This window comes from Oncorhynchus mykiss, chromosome 13, assembly GCF_057628025.1.
Source record: "Oncorhynchus mykiss isolate SJ-2025 chromosome 13, ASM5762802v1, whole genome shotgun sequence".
In the NCBI taxonomy this organism is placed as follows: Eukaryota; Metazoa; Chordata; class Actinopteri; order Salmoniformes; family Salmonidae; genus Oncorhynchus; species Oncorhynchus mykiss.
This window is the reverse complement of record NC_143034.1, coordinates 56131692-56157108: the sequence shown is the minus strand read 5'-3', so window position 1 is coordinate 56157108 and position 25417 is coordinate 56131692. Positions and strand designations below refer to the sequence as shown.

General features: G+C 45.0%; 1 protein-coding gene across 4 annotated transcripts in view; it reads left to right on the top strand.

Moving 5' to 3' along the window:
• LOC110485195 (RNA binding protein fox-1 homolog 3) overlaps positions 1-25417 on the top strand; it is a 396106-nt gene that overhangs the window by 237003 nt on the left and 133686 nt on the right. For all 4 annotated transcript variants that reach the window (XM_036941309.2, XM_090196827.1, XM_036941305.2 and 1 more), the window contains exon 6: positions 23259-23368. In XM_036941309.2, coding sequence (XP_036797204.1) covers positions 23259-23368 — 110 coding nt within the window. The remainder of the gene's footprint in view (positions 1-23258; positions 23369-25417) is intronic.

The following is a 25417-nucleotide window of genomic DNA, read 5'->3' as shown; positions in this document are numbered from 1 at the left end:
GCCAATCTGGACAAAGTGTTGTGGAACCCAACAGAGGCGACCAATCTGGACAAAGTGTTGTGGAACCCAACAGAGGCGGCCAATCTGGACAAAGTGTTGTGGAACCCAACAGAGGTGGCCAATCTGGACAAAGTGTTGTGGAACCCAACAGAGGTGGCCAATCTGGACAAAGTGTTGTGGAACCCAACAGAGGTGGCCAATCTGGACAAAGTGTTGTGGAACCCAACAGAGGTGTCCAATCTGGACAAATTGTTGTGGAACCCAACAGAGGTGTCCAATCTGGACAAATTGTTGTGGAACCCAACAGAGGTGGCCAATCTGGACAAAGTGTTGTGGAACCCAACAGAGGTGGCCAATCTGGACAAAGTGTTTTGGAACCCAACAGAGGTGGCCAATCTGGACAAAGTGTTGTGGAACCCAACAGAGGTGGCCAATCTGGACAAAGTGTTGTGGAACCCAACAGAGGCGGCTAATCTGGACAAAGTGTTGTGGAACCCAACAGAGGCGACCAATCTGGACAAAGTGTTGTGGAACCCAACAGAGGCGGCCAATCTGGACAAAGTGTTGTGGAACCCAACAGAGGTGGCCAATCTGGACAAAGTGTTGTGGAACCCAACAGAGGTGGCCAATCTGGACAAAGTGTTGTGGAACCCAACAGAGGTGGCCAATCTGGACAAAGCGCTACACAGTAAAGCAGCAAGTAGCAAGGAGCGAGTGTGTTTCTTTACGACTCTACGGAGGGTAAACAGTGTTGTGTGTGTGATTGAATGCTTCAGCAGCACACCTGCTCTACTTGGAGTGCCTGTGTCTCCGGCCCTCATCTCCCATTCAAAAGCTTCTCCTCAGTGGAACTGGAGCATATGGTCCAGAAAGAAGCCCTTCTTCCTTTGTGCCACTGTTTACAGAAGGGCTGTATATCTAACCAGTCCCTGGGAAGCTGTTCCTCTCTTCCCCTCTCTTCCTCTCTCTTCCTCTCTTTTCCCCTCGCTTCCCCTCTCTTCCTCTCACTTCCTCTCTCTTCCTCTCTTTTCCCCTCGCTTCCCCTCGCTTCCTCTCGCTTCCTCTCTCTTCCTCTCTTTTCCCCTCGCTTCCCCTCTCTTCCTCTCGCTTCCCCTCTCTTCCTCTCGCTTCCTCTCTCTTCCTCTCTTTTCCCCTCTCTTCCTCTCTTTTCCCCTCTCTTCCTCTCTTTTCCCCTCTCTTCCTCTCTCTTCCTCTCTTTTCCCCTCTCTTCCCCTCTCTTCCTCTCTTTTCCCCTCTCTTCCTCTCTTTTCCCCTCTCTTCCCCTCTCTTCCTCTCTTTTCCCCTCTCTTCCTCCCTCTTCCTCTCTCTTCCCCTCTCTTCCTCTCTCCCCACACCTCTCCTCCTGACATCTATCTCTGCTCAGTCTTAATGGTTGCAGTGATATATATATACGTTATACTGTACATAATCTGACACATGAATATGGCCATGTTGGGAGTCCTGTTGGGCAGCCATCTTTTAATGAACACCCTTCATTTACCCAAAACATCCTCAGTAGGAGGGAAATTCCATGCTAACAGAATTATGCTGAGACTACAGTTTTTCACTTTAAAATGTATGTCAAACAAAAACCCTTTATTGCAAAGTTTAACAAACTGTACAACTCTAATCACAATGACTACTTTGAACAAATTACACAGTTAAAAAAACTTTGGTAACAGAATTACGATAAAATCTCCCTCAGTTTTATTCTGTTACCAAACGTTGTATATACACAGTTCTACCTGTAAATGTGTTTTTGTGAAATTTTCTGTGGAAATTGTTAAAAGTAGTCCTTGTGCATAGAGTGCTATGGTTTGTTAAACTTTGAAATCAATGTTTTTTGTTTGGTATATATTTGAAAGTGAAACATCTGAGTCTCAGCGTAATTCCGTTACCATGGAATTGCTCAGGATCTGGCTATTTGAGTGACTTATTGGCAGTAAACAGGGTACATTTTCTACATGGTTCCTCTTTGTAAGATGTGTCTTTCTCAGTGGGATAAATAACAATAAAATCATAATTGTGAGTAGCAGAGAAAAACCAGCCCCTCCATATTTATGTAAAGTAGATTGATTATGTGGGATGTTTCTGAGGCGGTGTGATGTGGTGAGTTCCTCTGTAGCTCCATTCACAATTGATGTATTTCCTCATTGGTGCGGAGATGGAAGGTGAGGGAGCATCTTTACTCAGGAGATCCACCTGTTTCCTGATGAAACCAGATGGTTCTCACATTTACAGGCATTTTAGGAGATGTCACGCTCATCTACATAAAGCATGGTCTCTGCATCCACCAACTAACATAATGCTCTGGAAGGTGGTAGAGATGGAGAGTTCTGGAAGTAGCATTTTTCGCTAAGATGTTTTTACACTTTTTTTTTTACTCAATTTCCTTTTTGAGAGGCAGAAATACTTGCAATAGCCCAGGTTTAGCCAAATGAAGAGTACATACATTGTAAACACCCACTTCCAAAGTGATCCGTCTAGTTACTGGATCTTAGTATCTTACCAAGCAGGTTTCCATCTCCAGCTGCGCCAGTGTTTCCCTGTACATTTAGACTTATTAACAAAGAGAATGATACTGAGGAAACCTTAACATTCATAGAATTAGATCCCATCATTGATCATTGCCTTTCAGCCCCTTGTCTAGCACATTCCCTGACATACTCTGTGTAATAGGACGCTAAGAAGCTAATGCCCTGGCCTTATGGCTTCACATGTATATTTAACATAACTCTGATGAATTAGTGAACGGGCCTTAGTGATGGGTGCACATGTACCCAGGGAGCTCAAAGTCCCATGTGAGGGCACGTGTAGGTACAGTATGGCTAAAGATCTGTAAGTACTTGTGTTTGTTAATAGGTGAATGTGAATAATATGATGATTTGTGTAAGCTTAGCTTACCTAAATGGACTTTTGGTTGTGTATTTGTGAAAGTGTTTATATGGGTTTGTGTTGTTATGTTTATTTTTGTTTGTGAGAGACAGAGAGTGTGTGTGTGCATGTGTGAGTGTGTGTGTGTGAATGTGTGTGAGTGTGAGTGTGTGTGTGTGTGTGTGTGTGTGTGTGTGTGTGTGTGTGTGTGTGTGTGTGTGTGTGTGTGTGTGTGAATGTGTGTGAGTGTTCCATGGCCCTGGCAGTCTGGGGGCTCTGTGATCCATCCTCCCCTGCACCAGGGTTAAAGCCACACACTCAGGGCACACTGGCTGCAGGAGGGAGAGAGCACGGGTGGGCGGCTCATTAGATAGCACTCCCCGTGGAGTGTGAAGGAGAAAAACACCCATTAGCAAAACAAACGACGTGCCCATCGCTCACAGAAACACCAGCGATTGTTTACTGAGAGCTGGGTGAATGAAGCTGCTGGCACCTACTGTACTGCCTGCTGGGGTCTTCCAGACCACTCCAGGGTCATGGATCAGAGGTTCCAGGGATTCTGTGTGCGTGTGCGTGCGTGTGTGTGTTTGTGCGTGCGTGCAGTGGAGCCTGGCCCTGAGTTTGAGCCAAGCAGTGAGCTGGTCTGGTCCTTCCTGTGGAGGCGGTGCCTCCTGGGTAATTAGTCAATCTGAGACTGAGCCGTCAGGCTGACCTCTGAACCCTAACTGCCTCCTCTTCTTCCTTCTTCCTTCTCTTCCTCTCTGACCCATGTCAGCTGACATCTCCACACCATTACTCTCCAATCTAAAGATCAAGTGACATTTTTGACCCTCAATGTAGTATCCCAGCTAATTTGCCAGGCTTCATCATTACAATTGATCTCGTGGTCATTGGTTTGAATGGGGGGATGCACAGTATGGCTAATGGTTTGTTATTTCAGTGGTATTCTCATATGGTGAAGAGAGAAGTTCACATGAAAACAGTCTTTGTTCCAGCTGAGCTTTGAGACTGAGGTCAGAGAGGAAGACCCCCATCCAGGTCCCGTTTAGCTATGTTTCCTTGTTTGTTCTCCTCATACAGTGAATGATATTATATCTCCAGTGGAACTAGCAGGCTACTTCTCCTTCCACACGGAGCCCGGCAGTAACATGACCAGCTTGTGAGCCGAGTGGTGGCAGGAGTTTTCTGAAGCGGGATAATTAGCTGCCGACTGTCAGATGATTAGCCGGGCTGCATCTAATTTTGGTCACAACCTCTGACGATAATGGTCAAATGAAATCAATGGCGTGCAGAAATGTGTGGGATTTGCTAAGCAGCATGTGCTCAATTGGCTAATTCATATCAGCCTGTCCCCTTTAATGCGAACAGGTTAGCGGCTCGGTGCTAAATAGTTAAAAGGAATTCGCTCTTGAGCATGACCTCGTCTAACTCAAAATGGTCACCTGTTTTAACTCTTTCATTGAGTGCGAATACAAATAATATTTATATTCACACTCAATGAAAATGTTAAAACAGGTGACCATTATTTCCTTGCCAAGTATCTCAGGTCCACTTTAGTGCAGGTGCTGTATCAAACCTGTTCAAATATGTTATCCATTTCCAGCACCGAGGTGTTGCCTGAAGAAATAGATAATAATGAGGTCAATCATGTTTTCAACATTATTATACAGGAATGTACTGAAAAAGGTAGCTTGAATAGTTGAGCATTCTGTCAGTCCCACATAGACATCCTTACTGCCTGAGAATGCCATTGAGTTGAGCATTCTGTCAGTCCCACAAAGACATCCTTACTGCCTGAGAATGCCATTGAATTGAGCATTCTGTCAGTCCCACAAAGACATCCTTACTGCCTGAGAATGCCATTGAATTGAGCATTCTGTCAGTCCCACATAGACATCCTTACTGCCTGAGAATGCCATTAAGTTGAGCATTCTGTCAGTCCCACGAAGACATCCTTACTGCCTGAGAATGCCATTGAGGTGAGCATTCTGTCAGTCCCACATAGACATCCTTACTGCCTGAGAATGCCATTGAGGTGAGCATTCTGTCAGTCCCACATAGACATCCTTACTGCCTGAGAATGCCATTGAGTTGAGTAGCAACAGTAATGAGCAGTTGTGACTGGAGAAATACCACCTTTCAATCCCCAAATGACAGTCACCGGTCCCTGGCAGGGATTTGGCTTAATGCAGAGTTTTAAAGACATTCAGTGGGACCTGAGGATTGGAGGTGTATATTATATTGATGCACCTCCTTGTGATGACAGCCGTATGTGACAGTAAATCCTTGATACTTATGCATAATTTCCCTTTCCCTGACTGCCTGGCCACTGAGAGAGAGTCTACAACAGAGATACAACCATTTCTGTTGGGCTTCACTCACTGTGATGGGTACAGCTCAGGGGTTCTGTACAGAGGTTAGTGTGGTTAGTTCTCCATGTGTCTGGGTGCAAGACAACAAAGGTAGACTTTGCTACTGTCATGTTGATTTGATTGCAATCAGCCCACAAAATGGAAATGTTTGGATGTCACCTGAGTTGTGGTTCTTGGCTGTTGGTTGAGGCACCTTGAGTGAGATGATGATGCAGTGTGTTTGGCCAAACTGGATGGAACCGGATCTGGCTCATCCAAATTCATGTCAACTTGGAGGGTGCCCAAAGGGCCTCATTTGGTGGACATTATTTCCTGTGGGTTTCATGGTGTTCTCTGTGTGTGTGTGTATGTGTGTGTTTGGGGAAGGGATGGTGTGAGTGTTTTTATATATGTGCGCAGGATTGCATAGGTTACTTTCTAAATGTAATACGTTACAGTTACTAGTTACCTGTCCGAAATGATATTCAGTAAGGTAACTTTTGGATTACCCAAACTCAGTAACTTAATCTGATTACTTTCCCCTTAAGAGGCATTAGAAGAAGACAAAAATGTATGTTACCAATTGAACCACATCTATTGCAGGATAAATCCATGTTCAAGTTTACATAGCTGGCCATATATGGATGTTACATTTTACTTGATGGGTTGGTTATATAGGCTTCTTCTAACCCATCATTTTCTACTACATATAATAATATGATTCAATTATGTCTTTACATTAAAAACAAAATGTTATACCCCTTGATCGTAAAGAATAGGACTTGGAAATATGGAAGTATAGATTAACCAAATTGTTTTACCTGAGCAAAACCCCAAAACTAAGGATTTTTTAGCCAGCCCTACTATATATATATATATATATATTGTTGTTTATGATTTTGTTGTCATGGAGGACTGATTGGGCTCATTGATTTGAGTTAAAATATAAATGGTGAGCTCATGGAATGGCATGCTTTGAGCACTACTGAATAGTGCTATTTACATGTGTAAAATGAATGCCATATGCTGCATTTGCTATAGGCCTATTGTTAAACGTTTTGTTGGTGACACTTTGATATCATAATAATCCACAGAAACAATAACAAAATGGTCGCCCGCCTCTGTTTTGGTAAAAAGCTGAGGGATGGGCCTGGATAAATCTAACCACTCTCAGATTAATAGACAGAATTATGGATGTAAGGACTGACCGTCCATGATATCAACATTATTGTTTTAACCATGTTATGAGGCTATACAGTGTTTGTTTACATTTATAATGTTTTCAAACATTGGCGAAAACAAGCTTATATTTTGGGTTGTCATGGAGTGTGACAGTTGAACTAAGCTCATGAGGCATTTATAAGTTATTTTATTCAACAATCAATTGATATATAGTATATATAAGAAAAAAATGACAGTCCATCATTACTTTAAGACATGAAGGTCAGTCAATGCGGAAAATTTCAAGAACTTTTAAAGTGTCTTCAAGTGCAGTCGCAAAAACCATCAAGCACTATGATGAAACTGGCTGTCATGAGGACCGCCACAGGAAAGGAAGACCCAGAGTTACCTCTGCTGCAGAAGATACGTTCATTAGAGTTAACTGTACCTCAGATTGCAGTCCAAATAAATGCTTCACAAAGTTCAAGTAACAGACACATCTCAACATCAACTGTTCAGTGGAGACTGCATGAATCAGGCCTTCACGGTCGAATTGCTGCAAAGAAACCATTACTAAAGGACACCAATAAGAAGAAGAGACTTGCTTGGGCCAAGAAACACGAACAATGGACATTAGACCGGTGGAAATCCGTATTTTGGTCTGAAGAGTCCAAATTTGAGATTTTTGGTTCCAATCGCCATGTCTTTGTAAGACGCAGAGTGGGTGAATGGATAATCTCCGCATGTGTGGTTCCCACCGTGAAGCATGGAGGAGGAGGTGTGATGGTGTGGGGGTGATTTGCTGGTGACACTGTCTGTGATTTATTTAGAATTCAAGGCACACTTAACCAGGATGGCTACCTTGGCATTCTGTAGCGTTACACCATCCTATCTGGTTTGCGCTTAGTGGGACTATAATTTGTTTTTCAACAGGAAAATGACCCAGAACACACCTCCTGGCTGTGTAAGGGCTATTTGACCAAGAAGGAGTGTGATGGTGCTGCATCAGATGACCTGGCCTCCACAATCACCAGACCTCAACCCAATTGAGCTGGTTTGGGATGAGTTGGACCGCAAGTTGCAAGAGCGCATTTTTCACTGGCTGTCTGCTGGATTCAAAAACAATGATTGATAGGCAGCTTAAACTTCTTGAATTCAATCATTATTTGGTTCAAATACACATTTTGATTTGTGAACAGCCATCCACAACAACCACAATCCGTAGATAACAATAATAAGTGATATCCCTATTGCCATAGACTACACCACTGCTGTCATCCTTACCTCCAAGTGTTTATTCAAATTAGATAATCTTTGGATGCTGACAGCAGTCGTACCATTGGAAGACATAGCTTGGACTGTAGCCTACAAAAGCCTATTCCTGCTCTTTATCCATCAAACACATTTGGTGTGGCATCATAGTGGTCTCTGACTTGTGGTCAGACTCGCTCAGGTGAAACAAACTTAAACTTGCACTTTTTTCTATGCTGATTTCAATTTCATTGAGAAAACAGAGAAGTGTCAAAGATTGTTCTTCAGAAACCTCCTTTCTGAATTTAAAACTAATCCTCAAAGTAATCTGGTAACGGATTACAGTTACCATTTTTTTTGTAATCCCTTACATGTTGAATTACAGCTGGGATCTGAGTGGGCCAGGATGATATCCTTTGACGAGAGGGACTGCTGTATATCTGTACAGTGTGTCCCCCAGGTCTCACATCCCTTTGCCCATCTATTTGTACATCTAATCCGTTACTCCCCAACCCTGTATATGTGTCTATGTGTGCATGTGTGATGCATGCATGTGGCGTGTGTGCGTACGTAAATGCGAGTTTTTGTTTCTCTCTACATCTTTTGCTGGGGAACGTTGTGCGACATTAGTTTTCAGCCAACATCACAGGGGTCATGTGATCTACGCCCTGCTCTCTCTCAGCAGTACCTCTCCCAGCTACCCCATTCTCCTCCCCCTGCCCCCACTCCCCTCTCTCCATTTTGTGGGCTGCTGCAGGGCTTTAACTAGAAGCCAGGGGAACAAATAAAAATAAATGGGCAAAGTTGTGGGACTTGAGACCTGGGGGACACACTGTACAGATATACAGCGGTCCCTCTCGTCAAAGGATATCATCCTGACCCTCTCAGATCACAGCTGTAATTCAATTGGGGATAGACAAGAGCACGATTTCCTTGATGCTTTTTTCCCTTTTCCTATAAACGGGCTGTCTGCCTGTCAGCATTGATAAGGCAAGCTCATGCACGCTGCGGCTAACTCTCCCCAACCCGGCAGCCATAGCGCTACACCATTGAGTAGCTTCTCCATGATTTACTGTATGCCTGACTGCCCATCCCCACCTTTTCATTGGTGCCCCTCTGGAGGACTGGGCTGCCTGTCTCTCATTCTGTCTCTATTATGTTTTTTTTCTGTTGGACTATCTGACTATTGTCCATCTGATATGTCTGTGTGTCTACAGCTATCTGTCTAATCTGTGGAGATGGTTGATGGAATAGGAGCTGATAGGGGAGTGGCTACTGTTCTCTCTCTGTTTCTCCCTTCTCTCCCTCGCTGTTCTCTGTCTCTATCTCTGTTTGACTGGAGCCATCCACGGTCAAGGGCCTCTGATGCTTGGTCAGTCTGGTTTTGTGAGGCCGTAGACTACATCACTGCCCAGGCATACTCCAATGTGGTGGGCAGTGGGAACCATTCATATCTCAGGTTGTATAACAAGGAACCTACAGTATATGGATGTACTGGTTGACAGGTTTCATAGACCATAGCCTCACATGCACCTTACTTCATTTTGAAGATTGGCTCTTGGGAGCTTCATTTGTAAGATCATACTCTTGACTTTTTGACAGTATTCACATTGCTTGTCAAAATACTTACTGCCTGTAGGAAACAGCATTATATCACACATAGTTGTTAAAAAAAATAACTATACGTTACTATCCGTGCTTCTACACCTGCATTGCTTGCTGTTTGGGGTTTTAGGCTGGGTTTCTGTACAGCACTTTGAGATATCAGCTGATGTACGAAGGGCTATATAAAATACATTTGATTTGATCTACCTATTGAAAAAATGTGTATGAATTATCAAGGAATGTAGGCTTACTGGCATTCAATTTCATTCCTCTTCCACTGGTTTCCGTTGCAATAGGCTCGTAACTCCACGTGACTAAAGAAGAAAAAAAACAACCTATATGTCACTTGTCTCCATTGGCAGGATGAAGAGAAGGGGAGAAAAGGTGTGGTTGGGGACGGGGAGGAGAGGCTGGAGATAGAGTAGGAGAGTGAAAGAGAGAGGGAGTAAGCGAGAGGAGAGAGAGAGTGAGAGAATGATGGAATGCATCAGCATGGTGAGGTAGCTAATGCTTCATAAGATTGGCAGTAAAGTGTGCCTTTGGATGGCGGGCTGACTTTAGTGTGTGCATTACTGAGCCGCATAAATCTGGGTGCCCCCGCTTTGCCTGCCTTCCTGGGTTTGCCTTTAATTACCTGAGCTAGCCTGCCCGGCCTGCGCACCGCTCCTAGCTAGCGCTCAGCTCTGATCACCACCAGGCAGCACTTCCCTAATGGGGCTGCCTCGCTCGGGCATCACTCTCACTCACTCTGGCCAGCTGGCAGGATGGCCTGGGGGGGAAGCCTGGCCTTCTATTATGACTGGAAGTCTCCATCGTAACTCACACCTGTAGGTCCCCATGTTATGTATGTGTGGCTCCCTCTCTATCCGTCTGAGTCTCCATAATAACTATGGTAATATGGAGTCGTACCCGGCTCCACGAGGGGGCAAATCGGGCTTAGCACCCTCAGTTCAAACCTGAGCCTCCTCAGTTTTAGTTTTGTGCCTATATAAAAATAGAAAAAAGTTAAAATGATTGAGTGACAGGTTATCTTCAAATCTGTATCTCCACTGCTCTGTCAGCACAATGGGTGTGTGTAGGAGGCAGTGGCGGTCGGTCCCGTTTAAGATGGCCTTATTTCTATTACAGCATATTGGATGACTGTCATTCATACTCCAGTCACTCAGCTCAACATAACATCAATTTAGGCTACTACATGATACTAATATTTTCCTTGTACCCATCATGAGATTGCTGCAACCTAGCCTATGAATGAAAGTTTACAACGTTGGTGCACAGGTCGAGAGAATCAAGGTGTACAGTTTACATTCAGCAGCAAGCAGTTTAGCAGTTACACTGGCAGGCCCCAGTGGCAATACATTACATTGTCTTTCTCTCTCTTCTTTCTCTTTGAGTCAGCTACTCACCCCATTGTATGCATTGCAGTGCTAGCTAGGCGTAGCTTATAATTCCAGTTCTAGATTCATTCTCTGATCCTTTGATTTGGTGGACAACATGTCAGTTCATGCTGCAAGAGGGCGTCCTCTGGAAGTCCTCATAATTACTGTGTAAGTCTATGGAAGGGGGTGAGAACCATGAGCCTCTTAGGTTTTTTATTGAAGTCAATGTACCCAGAGGAGGACAGAAGCTAGCTGTTCTCCGGCTACACCACAGTGCTATCCTACAGAGTGCTGCTGAGGCTAATGTAGACCTTCATTACATAACAGTGTGTTTTAATCAATTATTTTGTATGTACGTATCGGCCTCAAGGCGTTTGTCTGAACTCAAGGCCTTGAGGCCGATATATAAAGCTTAATAAAGAGCAGTGATACTAGCAAGAACAGTGTGCAGGTTTCTGATTTTTCTCATCTTTTAAACTGTTACCATGCACCTGCAACAAAGATAGCTCAGATGTTTGAGTGCCTTTTGAATTTTGAATTAATTATTTGGTGACGTGAATATATTTTGTATAGTTTTGTCTGAAAAGGATAACGTTTTTAATCTTTCACTATTTAAAAAAAAATGTAATTCACTGAGGAGGATGGTCCGGGGAGGACCATTTTTAGGCCTCCTCTGAGGAGCCTCCACTGGTAGGGGGGCTAAGGAAACCAATTGGGGTGCAGGTTTCCATTAACCGGTATTTGCCAAAATTCTGCAGATTAAATAAATACAAAGACGATAAAAAAATATTTTACCTGTCCAAATTGTCATGGTTGCCCTGGTTCTGAGGACAGAGAAAAAGTGAGAGGAGCATTGGCCTAGGCTACTGTTGATTGTGAAGATGGAGACCTTTTTCGTTGAAGTAAAATGAAAGTTAGAGAGTATGCCTCAAGGCAGAAAATCCCACAAGGCAGGGCTCCAGACTGCGACCATTTAGTCACATTTTTCAACCTTTTGACAGCTGGTTGTGGGAGTTAAAAAATGTATTGGTTTCATCAGTGTGGGCTGCACATTCATTCACCTTACTAAAAACGTCCTATTTTTTAGGAGGCTAAAACCATGATTTGGTCAAACAGTAATGTACATTATCCTCATGACTCCTGTAATGAAAGTGTCTGACTCCTGTACCTGCTTTTATGGGGCCTGCTGCTGTGTCAAGTGAGCCACTTGAAAAGTGTTCCGATTGTATACAATTTTAAAATCTAAATGTACCTTTAGATTAATACATGGCTACAATGAGTGGGTATTATCTTTAGAGTTAGTAAGCTAGCAAATGTTTCGAGTTTCCACTTACTCAGGTAGAGAATTAGCCCCCCAAAAAGGATATTAGAGCACATAAAGATGCAGGCAAATTTATATTGGGAAAAAAATATGTTTTTTTGTTGAGAGAATGCCAACAATGTGCAAAGCTGTCATCAAGGCAAAGGGTGGCTACTTTGAAGAATCTCAAATATACAATATATTTTGATTTGTTTTACACTTTTACACATTTTTTGTGTTATTTTATAGTTTTGATACCTTCACTGTTATTCCACAGCTATAGGCATATTTGTTTGCAAGACAGTTGTGCATGTCTGCATCTCACAGTAATAGGCTGTAGGTGTCACTTTCTGACCTTTATTTCCTTTGTTTTGTCTTTATTTAGTATGGTCAGGGCGTGAGTTGGGGTGGGCAGTCTATGTGTGTTTTTCTATTTTCTACACCCACCAACAAAGGACCAAGCAGCGTGGTAAAGGGCAGCAGCAGCAGCGGCAAAGAACGCAGGACTCCTGGACATGGGAGGAGATTCTGGACGACAAAGGACCCTGGGCACAGCCAGGGGAATATCGCCACCCCAAAGCAGAGCTGGAGGCAGCGAAGGCAGAGAGGCGCTGGTATGAGGAGGCAGCACGGCGGCGCGGCTGAAAGCCCGAGAGGCAGCCCCAAAAATCTCTTGGCGGAGGCACACGGGGAGTGTGGCGAAGCCAGGTAGGAGACCAGCGCCAACTTCCCGTGCTTACCGGAGAGAGAGAGGGACCGGGCAGGCACCGTGTTATGCGGTGGAGCGCACAGTTTCCCCAGTGTGTGTGCATAGCCCGGTGCGGTACAGCTCCGCGTATCGGTTGGGCTAGAGTGGGCATCAAGCCAGGTGCCATAAAGCCGGCTCTACGCATCTGGTCTCCAGTGCGTCTCCTCGGGCCGGCGTACATGGCACCAGCCTTACGCATGGTGTCCCCGGTTCGCCAGCACAGCCCAGTGCGGGCTATTCCACCTCGCGGCACTGGCCTGGCTACGGGGAGCATTCAACCAGGTAAGGTTGGGCAGACTCGGTGCTCAAGAGCTCCAGTGCGCCTGCACGGTCCGGTCAGTGCCCAGTGCCACCTCCACGCACCAGGCTGTCTCTCCGTTTTCTCCCTACAGGTGCTCCTGCCTGTCCAGCGCTGTCAGAGCCTTCCTCCTCAGAGTCTCGCCAGAGTCTCCCGTATGTTCTGAGCCGCCAGAGTCTCCCGTCTGCCAGGAGCCGCCAGTCAGCCAGGAGCCGCCAGAGCCGCCAGTCAGCCAGGCGCCACCAGTCAGCCAGGAGCCGCCAGAGCCGCCAGTCAGCCAGGAGCCGCCAGTCAGCCAGGAGCCGCCAGAGCCGCCAGTCAGCCAGGAGCCGCCAGAGCCGCCAGCCAGCCAGGAGCAGCCCGAGCCGCCAGCCAGCCAGGAGACGCCAGAGCCGTCAGCCAGCCAGGAGACGCCAGAGCCTTCAGCCAGCCAGGAGCCGCCAGAGCCGTCAGCCAGCCAAAAGCCGCCAGAGCCGTCAGCCAGCCAGGAGCCGCCAGAGCCGCCAGCCAGCCAGGAGCCACCAGAGCCGTCAGTCAGCCAGGAGCCGCCAGAGCCGCCAGTCAGCCAGGATCCGCCAGAGGCGTCAGTCAGCCAGGCGATGCCAGAATCGCCATTCACTCCGGAGCTGCCGGAGTCTCCCGCCTGTCCAGCGCTGCCGGAGTCTCCCGCCTGCCTGGCACTGCCGTAATGTCCTGTCCATTCGGGACCCATTTCTAGGGTCCCCAGTCCGAGGTCGGCGGCGAGGGTCGTCGTGTTTAAGAGGCCACGGAGGCGGACAATGAGGCGGAGAAAAACTGTGGTGAAGTGGGGTCCAAGTCCCGCGCAAGAGCCGCCACCGCGGACAGACACCCCCCCAGACCCTCCCCTATAGGTTCAGGTTTTGCTCCCGGAGTCCGAACCTTTGGGGGGGGGGGGGGGGGGGGGGGGTACTGTCACGTTCTGACCTTTATTTCCTTTGTTTTGTCTTTATTTAGTATGGTCAGGGCGTGAGTTGGGGTGGGCAGTCTATGTGTGTTTGGTTCTCAATCAGAGGCAGGTGTAGTATGGTTCTCATTCAGAGGCAGGTGTCGTTAGTTGTTTCTGATTGAGAATCATACTTTGGTCCTCTGATCCTTCTCGCTACTCCTCCTCCTCAGAGGAGAAGGAATGCCGTTACAGTAGGCTGTTTTGGTTATCTGGATCTCCATTCACCTTTTCTTTACTGTGTTTGTTTACTGTTAATGTAACTAGCCTAATTATAGATTGTGTCCTGTCTTTATTCATCTGATATTTTGTTTACTTGGTACCGCTGTTTTGTTCTGTTCCCACTCGTTCACATTCGCAATTTTGTCTGTGTTTTTGTTTGCATGCATGAATAACTAGGCTACTACTTTCAGCATTTAGTTTGCATTGTTTTGGCCAGACAGCTGTGTGTTACATATACACATTTGTAATAGATGAATTGCCCTATTATCTACCTTGTAGCCTATATTCATCACTAAAACGGCCTTGCTTTAGTGTGTAATGTCCTGTCCAGCAGAGATTGGCACGAAATCTGTAGCCTACTTGTCATGGCATTTGAACTTTATGTTTATTACGATGTAGCATGATATAAGCAGAATTCAATATAATTGCAATGCAAGAACCCCCCAAAATTGTGCCCCCTTGCTGATTTCAACTGCCCCCTTGGTCACTTTATCATGGCGCCGGGTCTGAGTGGGTTGGAGAGGTGGGGAGGGGGAAGTAAGGGCTTGTATGGGGACTTTAGATCTATGTACAGTATATTATATTTAGTGTGAGACTGTGTTTTGAAAGGTATAAATTCCTTTTAGATCAACAGTGGCGGGTTCCGATGGTTTACAGTATGTCACGTTCAAAGCAACAGCATCCAATGATCTGTAGCCATTAGCTTCCTGGTCTGAGGATTGTCCTTGGGGTTTTGCTGTCAGTGATTGACAGTCCATGACAGTTTCGCCAATTGTCATGTTCATGGTGCCTCTCCTTCTCTTTATAATGTGGAGTCTAACAATGTGCCAAGAAGTAAAATAGACACTAAAATACATCAGTGCAATCCCTTTGTTTCAGCCTGTAAGAAGCCGTCTCACGGCGCTTCGCATGAGCTCCTTGTGTCTCCACCGTCTTGAATGACTCACACTGACCTTGGAGATTATTGCTATACTAGACAGAAAAAATGCTATATGTTTGTCAAGAGCTGTCTGTCATCAATGAGCTTTTGTGTTGAGTATTGATCGCCTCCTCGGCAGGACACAGAGGTTGATGGATGCACAGCAAACAGACTCTGCATCGCCAGCAAGCAGCAGCAAGCCTCCCCTCCCTCCCTCCCTTCCCCGACCGGCCCAGCCAAGGGGTCTCATGATGGGATGTCAAGACAGGGCAACTGCCCCCCTCCTCCCCATCCCATACCCAGACCGTCCCTCCACCCTTTCCCCTGTTCCTGTTTATTCTGGAGCTCTCTCCATCTTCAATCTCCGTCCGTGGCATAGCTATAGCCAGGGCACCAAGCCGCGCAGCCGTTCATTAGCAAACATGGAGTGGATTACTGTAGGTTAGTGCCGCTCCTCCCGTGTCGATAACCCAGCCTGATTGCTTTGTAAACGGCAGAGTCGCTAACAAGAGTTCCACCACTGTATCTGTGGCACACATATAAAGATAACAATACAATTCCCCTATCAGTTGACCTGGTTTCTCTTCAGTTAGTAAGCTTCTGCCTCTGGAGTGCAATTGAGTGGGCCATGGTCTTTATAAAGCCGATACTAGACAACACGAATGTGGAACACGATGTGAGAGCCATCATCCCTGGTGATTATTTTTTATTTTTCAGGAAGGAACGACTGCTGCGGCACTGTAGCAATCACAGTTTGTCTTCGGTACAAGTGAGAATGGCAATAATGCTAGTTTGGATTAATTTTTCCACAAAATAGGTGAAAATAGGATTTATTCTATCGTTATTAACAAAATAACCTATGCCAAAAATTTGAAAAATATCATTGGGCTTGCTTTGTTTTGTTCCTTGACCTGATTTGACCCTGTATGGCTCCCTCCCTCGCTGCACAACATGGATATGGAATGAGGTCAGGCTAATCGATCTGCTTTGATATTTTATAGACCCCCCACCTCCTCCTCCACCTCCCCCACTGTGTGAGCTGCTGCTCGAGTATTTCCTCATTGCAGGATTACTGATGCTATCCACCTTTTTTCCACAAGGGCTCTTAAACAGACACTTGTCATCAGCCCCTGACCAAGGACATAAATAGATCAAATTGGCTGTGTTTACACAGGTAACCCAATTCTGATCTTCTTTTCACTAACTGGTCTTTTGACTAATCAGATCAGATCTGAAATATATCTGATGTGAAAAGATCTGATGTGAATTCATTGAATTATTAATTGATGTGAAAAATACATGCATTTGTTTCCATAGCCATCATTCTGTCATTTATCCATGAATTAATACAGAGCATCTGGGTGAGGAATACATCTGGCATAATATTCACCACAGCTCAAGTAATTCAAACAGCCCTACTGGGCATTTCACCCAGATACTGGATCCAAAATGATAAAACAATGTCAGCGTTTGCAGACTCAATAACACTTAGAGGGATATAGGAAAACAAGTGTGCCATACATGGCAGAAAAGTCTGGCAGATTACAGGAGAATTTCTGGCCCTTGGGACTTCTCACTCAACTGATGTTGACAAAGCAGAGCCGATGTAGGTTGAGTGGGAAAAAATCTATTGGAAAGAGAAAGCATTCAAGTATGCAGGCCTGTATATGATAGCATTTGATATGTGCTCTTTGTGGGGGTTTTCTCGCTCCCCGTGCCAAGGGTTGTGTAGCCATAAATTATTCAACAGTCAAATCCAAAAATCTACTAAATAAAATAATTTGTTTCCCCAAACTGTACTCCACAAAAAGGTTGTTTATAACGATGGTAAACCACGTCTCTCAGTGCTGCTAGCAATCAATAGTCTGATGCAATCCTAAAGGCCCTTCATCATTACTCCATTCTACTGAGTGGACCAGTCCACCTTAACACAGCCTGCAGTGGAGACATAGAGACATGTGTGCTGCATCTCCATCCACTGTTGTCTCTCCCAGTTCTCTCCAATTGCCAGGACCTCAACAATTCTTCTGTAGTTTTGAATAAAACATTTTTAAAAAGCTCCCAAAAATGTGAATGCTTGTCAAATATTTCATTCTCTATAGTTTCAATTTAATAGCTAATTTATTTATTGATTAATTTTATTGTTGGCTGCCAAGTAAATTCTTATCCTCAGATGACGAAGGGTGATGAAAATGAAGGTGATGACGTCAGTATTAGTTTTGAAGGCTACTAAATCAATAACAGTTCCAGTGCTGATGACACTGATGTCATCCACCGTCAGAGACTCTCCTCCTCCTCCTCCTCCTCCTCCTCCTCCCCAGATCTAGTGCTCTTCATCAGCTGTGTCTGGGTCTTTGTCTGTGTCTGGGTCTGTGTCTGGGTCTGTTTCTGGGTCTGTGTCTGGGTCTGTGGCCCAGGCTTGTTATTAGTGCTATGAATCCCTTCCTTCCTGCCTGCAGCCAGATATGCCTGGTGCTGGTGCTACAGCCTTATTCATCTCCATACTGGAAGTCAATAGGCCTCTGCTCTAATGGGGAATGATTAAAGAGTAGAGGAGCCAGTAGAACTTACTCAGCGAAAGTTCAGAAAGTGCAGCCAGTCCGTGACTGAACATGGCTCCATTCATAATGCACAAGGACAGGAGAGGGGAGAATTGGAGAGGATGTGAGAGGAGAGGCGAGGAGAGGAGGGGAGGAGGGGAAAGGAGAGGAGGAGAGGAGTGGAGAAGGGGTGGGAAGAGAGGAGAATTGGTGAGAGGGGAGGAGGGGAGAGTAGAGCGGAGGAGGGGAGGGCAGAGGAGAAGGGGTGAGAGGAGAGGAGTGGAGAGGAGAGAACTGTAGAGGACTGGAGAGGAGAGAACTGTAGAGGACTGGAGAGGAGAGGATTGTAGAGGACGGGAGAGGAGAGGAGAGAAGAGAGTAGAGGACGGGAGAGGAGAGGATTGTAGAGGACGGGAGAGGAGAGTAGAGGAGAGAAGAGAGTAGAGGACGGGAGAGGAGAGGATTGTAGAGGACGGGAGAGGAGAGGAGAGGAGAGAAGAGAGTAGAGGACGGGAGAGGAGAGGATTGTAGAGGACGGGAGAGGAGAGGAGAGGAGAGAAGAGAGTAGAGGACGGGAGAGGAGAGGATTGTAGAGGACGGGAGAGGAGAGGAGAGAAGAGAGTAGAGGACGGGAGAGGAGAAAAGAGGAGGGGAGAGGAGATTAGAGGAGGGGAGAGGACAGGAGAGGAGAGGAGATTAGAGGAGGGGAGAGGAGAGGAGAGGAGAGGACAGGAGAGGAGAGCAAAGGGGAAGGAAAAGAAAAGGAGAGGAGATGGCTTTTACTGTAGCTGGAGCTATCTGAGGAGAACACGCTACAACTGGAGCCTCCCTCCCTCCGCTGGCCCTACCACCTCAATGTGACACAATAACTACATTAGCTCTGATCAAAGTTCATAGGCGCTATGCAAGCTATAATATATGCTGCCTATATATCTGCCTTTATTCGGTTTTCTTTTTTATATGTTATGGTATTAAAATAATTGTTCACTTTGAATGTAATGACTCATCTATTAACAGGGCTGGTGTTATGAGAGGAGGGATACCTCAGGGACCTCGTTCTTTCTTCCTACCGCTGGGTTCCTGGAGGAGGGAGGGAGGGAGGGTGGCGGGAGGCCTGTGGTACAGTTTAGTACGTAGGTAGGTTTCACTGTTAGGATCAGACCAGATCAGCCCTACAACAGGAGCCGACGTGGCAAATTTACATTTCTTTGAAGAAAATGGGACCTCTGTGTTGAGCAGCTAAAATGGCAGGCAGAAATAGAGAAAGAGATAGAAAGAGTCACACTGGCTGACTGACTGGCTGGCTGGCTGGCTGGCTATTCCAGCTGCACTGATTTACAAGTCTATCATCAAACTCTATGTCTACCATAACGCCTCTGACTTTCATCGGCAGGCTTTTCTTTTCTCCCTGGTTAGCTGCATTTTGCATATGTGGCGGCATATGTTGCACTCTCAGGAAACATTTGTTATGATTTAAGAGGACCCTGCAGCAGTGTATACTGCACCTGTCACTATCTGATTATTTTATAGCCTGTGCATTGTTCTCTGGCATTTAATTAGTAATTACATGGTAGCAATTTGCATTTTGTAATACTTATTTTATGTGATTGACATGAAAAAAAGGAAAACATATTTTGTTTAAAATTCTCCAATGCATTGCTTTTGATCTGAATCCAACTGTATTATTTTGGAGCAATTGTGTAGACAAGCCTATCTTATCTCAGCGTCAACCTATTTTAATGTAGAACAGGGAAAGCACTTTGGAGCAGAAATCTTCTTTCTTATTAAGTACTATTATCATTCTTTGAACATGTCCAGAGCAATGCCATCATACGTCATTAACACGGGAGGACTGTTTTATTACTCCAACGGATTCCATGCAAGGTTCATTCCCCACATTTTTCTGCATCCATGGGCATAGCTCAGGAAGGACATAATCCGGAATGAGAAGGCTCTGTGGACTACAGTGCAAACAGGATAAAGCAATGACAAATTCTGGACCTGAGGACTCACGGAGAGCACGGGAAAAGGAGATTAAGAGGAACACCATTGTTTACCTCCTCCAAGGTGCAGGGTACTTTGTTGTTTATAAATGTTGCTAGCTCTTATTGGTTACCTCGCAGGCTTTTGGAATGAGGAAGGGGGATAAGACTTGAGGAAGGACTCAGGAGGGGGTTCGATACAACTTTAATAATGCGTGGCAGGGGCTAAATGAGCCATTCTGCGCTACTCTAAGGCATCTCTGCCCCACCCATCCCCCCTCATGGTATCATGCCCTGAATTATTAAAAGTGTTGTTTGCCCTTATTGCATTGCAGCAATGTGCCTTGTCGCTAGAAACAAGGATCTCTGAGCTGCATCGCTCTGGAGCTCTGTGCTCCAGCTCCCCACCTTCATCTGCATTGTCAGGGGAGCACATGTGAGAGCAGTGGCCAGGGAAGGACACACACACACACACACACACACACACACACACACACACACACACACACACTCACTCACTCATAAGCAGATAAACACTGCACATTTGGTTCATTAAAATAAATCTCACCCAACACCTAAACTATTGCAAACACTTTTGACAATAATTGACAGATACATTTTATTTTATTTTTTACTTCATTCAATGCTTTGTATTGTGCTACAAATGACTACTACTACACTGCATGTACTGCTTATGGTTTGTAGTGAGCGGTACACATTTTCTGGGATTTTTCTTTAGGTCCTCATTTGGTGAAGTAAGCTACACATGGCTGATGCTGCTTGTAGTCTGACAGGAAAGTGTTGGGCTTCAAATCCCTCATCTTTCTGTGTGTGTGACTCTGAGATGAAAGGGGGAGTCACATACCGATCCAGAGGAGGATCACGCCAGGCACACTCAGTCGAAGAGACGGCATCACTAACTTAATAAAACAACACCCACCACCCCATCACCATCACATCACCATCACATGTGCCTTGACCATTACGCTCTGTTAGAAGCTTCCTGTCAAATGCCCTGTTCTGATATGTAACAGAAACATATATAAAGATAGCGATGAAAAATGTCATTTGAAGGTCTGGATAATAACATTGTGGAGACCGACACCAATGATGTAGGAAGGATACAGGCTGCTACCCAACCCCTCCCTGCCTGCCTGCCCCCCCCCCCCCCCCCCCCACACACACACACACACCTCCTTCTCTACATTTTAATCACACAATTAATAATTAATCAGAGGTTGGCCTCGATAATGTTGAGTCTGCAGATAAGATAGAAGCACACAACTGCTGAGAGGACCTAACAGAAAAAAGACATGGGCACCAAACACAGAATATCAACTCTTTAACACAGACGGACCAAAGACCACATGTCACCAGATTAAAGAATGACCACATGTCACCAGATTAAAGAATGACCACATGTCACCAGATTAAAGAATGACCACATGTCACCAGATTAAAGAATGAACACATGTCACCAGATTAAAGAATGAACACATGTCACCAGATTAAAGAATGAACACATGTCACCAGATTAAAGAATGAACACATGTCACCAGATTAAAGAATGACCACATGTCACCAGATTAAAGAATGACCACATGTCACCAGATTAAAGAATGACCACATGTCACCAGATTAAAGAATGACCGCATGTCACCAGATTAAAGAATGAACACATGTCACCAGATTAAAGAATTAACACATGTCACCAGATTAAAGAATGACCACATGTCACCAGATTAAAGAATGACCACATGTCACCAGATTAAAGAATGACCACATGTCACCAGATTAAAGAATGACCACATGTCACCAGATTAAAGAATGACCACATGTCACCAGATTAAAGAATGACCACATGTCACCAGATTAAAGAATGAACACATGTTATTAAATGGAAGAAATGCTCCACATGCTCTTTTTAAATAGTGGTTCAACTATGAGTTGAAATCAAATGGTTTTTTTAGCACCTTGCTTTCTGGCTGCATTTCAGAGGCAGTTACAGAGAAGAATGTGACATAAACTGCCTCGAGCCTTCCTCTGTTTATGAATCTGTAGCTAGAGGGATACTGTATTGATTGCTTGATTGCTTGATTTTCCCTACGCTTTAAATTCCTCTGTAGTGAAGTGGTGTCAGAACTGAGGAGAGAGCCAACACTCAGTCACAGGACCACAATGTCGTCTTCTTTCTTCTCAGAGAAGTATTACATCATATTTCTGTACTCCAAAGGTATGACTGTAACCTGTGTTGGAGACTGAGGCAGTTAAAGGTTGACTGTAGTAATAAGGGCTACTGTCAGTAACAGTAACCCTTTATCTCATGCTGCATAGTGAAGTGCTATGTACTTATTTCCAATATGTCCACCCCATCCCCAGCCCACTGTATTTAGGAAGAACATGACTATGTATCAGAGGATGATAGAAGCACTTGTGCTGCTACTCGCTGGGGAAGGTCCCTCTCTTAATTAGCAGTCGGAGCTCATTGACGCTGCTCCCGGCCTGCAGTGCATCTCTCTCTCTCTCTCTCTCTCTCTCTCTCTCTCTCTCTCTCTCACAGACACACACTTGCACACACGCTCTTGAAAAAGAATAGGTGAAAAAAATTACGTGAACCCTGGATGGCAACAGCAAAGCAATCACAGCGTAGCAATGCCCCCCACGTCTGGCCCATTAATAACAGTAATACACACACCGCGCCCTAGCCACCTCCACCGCCAGCCGCCGAGAGCACCACTGACACTTTAATGGGCATTTTTTACTTTGGTTTTTAAATAATGCATGTGTTGCTTGTCAGCACTGCTTCCAGTTTCCCCCACCTCCCCTTTGCAGCATTCCTTTGTGCAGAAATTACAATGGAGACCTGCGTTCATCATACTTGGGGACGTGTAGTAGTGTGTGTGTAAATCATATGTTGTGGGGACCTTAGTGTTAGTGTGTGGGCTGGCTCCTCAGCTGCTGCAGTGGCCTAACTTAAGAGTGGTTCTCTCCTCTCCAGGCAGAAGCTCTTCATACACAGCAGCCGTGTCACTGTGGCCAGGGCTGGAGGCGGAGGGCTGAGGGCCGGGCTTACATGTCTCATACAGGGTTGCCAATGTTGTGGTCTGACTGTCCTCACATGGAGAGTGTGCTAATGGGGGTGGTAATGTGACTAAGGGGGGTGGAGGATGGAGGGAACGGGAGTTCGAGGGTCAAGGAGTTTGACTTCCTGTGTTGATGGAACAGGGACTAACCAGAGCTGTATGTAACATACAGTATGAGGCACTGTCATGGGTGGCTTTGTACAGACTTTCTCTGACAGATCTCTCCTTCAGCACACCTCTGATCGTTACACACTGATGTTATCACTGTAAGCATCTCATTAGGCTAGCTGGAGGTTCCGCCATCTGCAGTTGAAACACATGTACTTGTGCTATCGATTTCACAGCAGCTACATTTCCCTGTCCATCATAAACCTCTGAAATCAATATTCATAACAATCAATGTGGTGCTCTCTATTATATTTCTTATTTTTTTCTTTTATTTCAATTTCTGTGGCTGTGCAATGATTTCCTATGATTTAAATTTCCAATCTTGCTAATAAAGCCTAGTACATTGCTGGAGTGTAGTGTAGTCCATTTGAATGACTCTGTGTTTTCTCTCCTCTCTGTTTCTGTCCCTGTAGGAAACACGTTGTGTAAATCAGGAAGTATTGCTGTCTTCGGGAACGTGGTGTACAGCGGGCTGCTCAACGAGCACCTCTGGCATTTAGGAGTTCCCCTCTTCACGAGACTGGTAAGAGCAGCTCTGGCCCCTCACATCACACTTACTTCTCACACTTACCTCCATTTTGTACTGAGCGCCTCACGTGGCTCCGTGGTGCAGCGGAGACTTCAGGTGGATGAATCTCTGCCTGCAGTCTCTTGTGGCTGGGTTTGATGCCCCTACTGTTGACATCTTGTTATCTGAAGTTGTTATATGCTCCACGATATGAAAGTCCTGCACAGTAAGTTTTAAGTCAAGGAATCCCCACCACATCGAAGCCATTTGTTGTATTTCATTCTTTTGAAAGGCTTTGGTTCCTCTGAGCTGAAGCTAAGAAAGCCCCATGTGAGTACAAGTGAAGACGTCAACAAAGTCTTCTACATTCCTCTCTGGCCCTAGATACAGAGGTGAAGGCATATGTGGTTCTTCTTTTTCTCTGCCTTTCAGGTTCTTATAGAGAGAGAGAGTCTAGTTTCCTTTGGGAAAAGAGCATAACCAGCTAAATAATTCATGAAATGTAGTTTCATGCAGACAGCCTAAATGAAAATTACAAGATTATAATTAAGGGCTTGAGAATACAAGTTGATACTTGGGTTAAGAATGAATGATAAGTATTTACCCTTTCTGTCAAAAGGACATTTCATGTTGGTTTAGACTTGGATATAATAGTACTTTGGAATCGGCTGATGTCAGTTGGCATACAGGCTTTCAGTAATGTCACACAGGGATAAGAAATGTTGACAAACTCAGGATGGGTAACTTGTTATATGTTATAAGTTAATTGATTTTCTGTTCATTTTCAACGTTATTATGTATCTTTACAATTGGATAGATCTATCATGCATCTGTCAGTTAAGAACCATGACTGTAAATGAATCGGCTTGTTTCTGTTACCAAAACGGCAGGAATCCAAAACTGTGGAAGTGAGGGATTCTAGAGCCATCCTCATGAGATAACTATGAACCAAATATTGTGGCTCCAGGGCAAACACAATTGCTGGAGATCATTTTCTCTCCAAGTGTGTGTTTCCAACAGTTTGCTACACCATGTGTCCAATTGGCATCCTATAGTCAGTATGGGTGTGGTCCTATGTGGTCACCACAAAAGGTCAGCATGGTATGTAAAAGTTACAACAAGAAATTAGGGTACATAAAAAGGGTTGTTGTAGAAAAAAGGTTTACAGTATAGAAATATGTTTCCTGCAACTTTGCTGATAGGAATATCAAAATATGTCCAAAAAGTCAACTGAACGCACTCACAGACACAAAACACAAACACAACAATATAAACCAACACAAACACACCTACACCTACACTTCTACCTACACCTACACACACACACACACACACACACACACACACACACACACACACACACACACACACACACACACACACACACACACACACACACACACAGAGAGAGAGAGCACAGTAAATGATTCAGAGCATGGTGGCGTGTGCTGAGCTGAAGCCTTTGAAGGATGAGGAAGTGACAAAGACATCAAACAGCCTACCTGTCAGAGAGGTGGCTTTCACTTCCCTTTTAAAAGGGGTTTAATGCACTGAAAAGGTGTCTCTATTGTTCTTGGCCGATGGGGAGAAGGGGACAACACAACAGTTTCTCAGGGTCCACCAGTCACTGACAATAATACTGACGCTTCAGACTTTCAATTATCACTAACCGGTCAGTATTTATCCTACAAAATCTACACAGTTTCAGAATTTCACGAAGTATACTTATTTTACATGTTTTACAATTGTAGTATTGTTGCATTTACAACACCAGAAACTATTTGGAAGGCTTGCTCTCCTTTTTCTCACTCACTCACTCACTCACTCACTCACTCACTCACTCACTCACTCACTCACTCACTCACTCACTCACACACACACACACACACACACACACACACACACACACACACACACACACACACACACACACACACACACACTCAAATCAAAGTGTATTTGTCACGTTGGCCGAATACAACAGGTGTACCTGTTACAGTGAAATGCTTACTTACAGGCTCTAACCAACAGTGCAGTTTTTAAGTAAAACAAAAGGTATTAGGT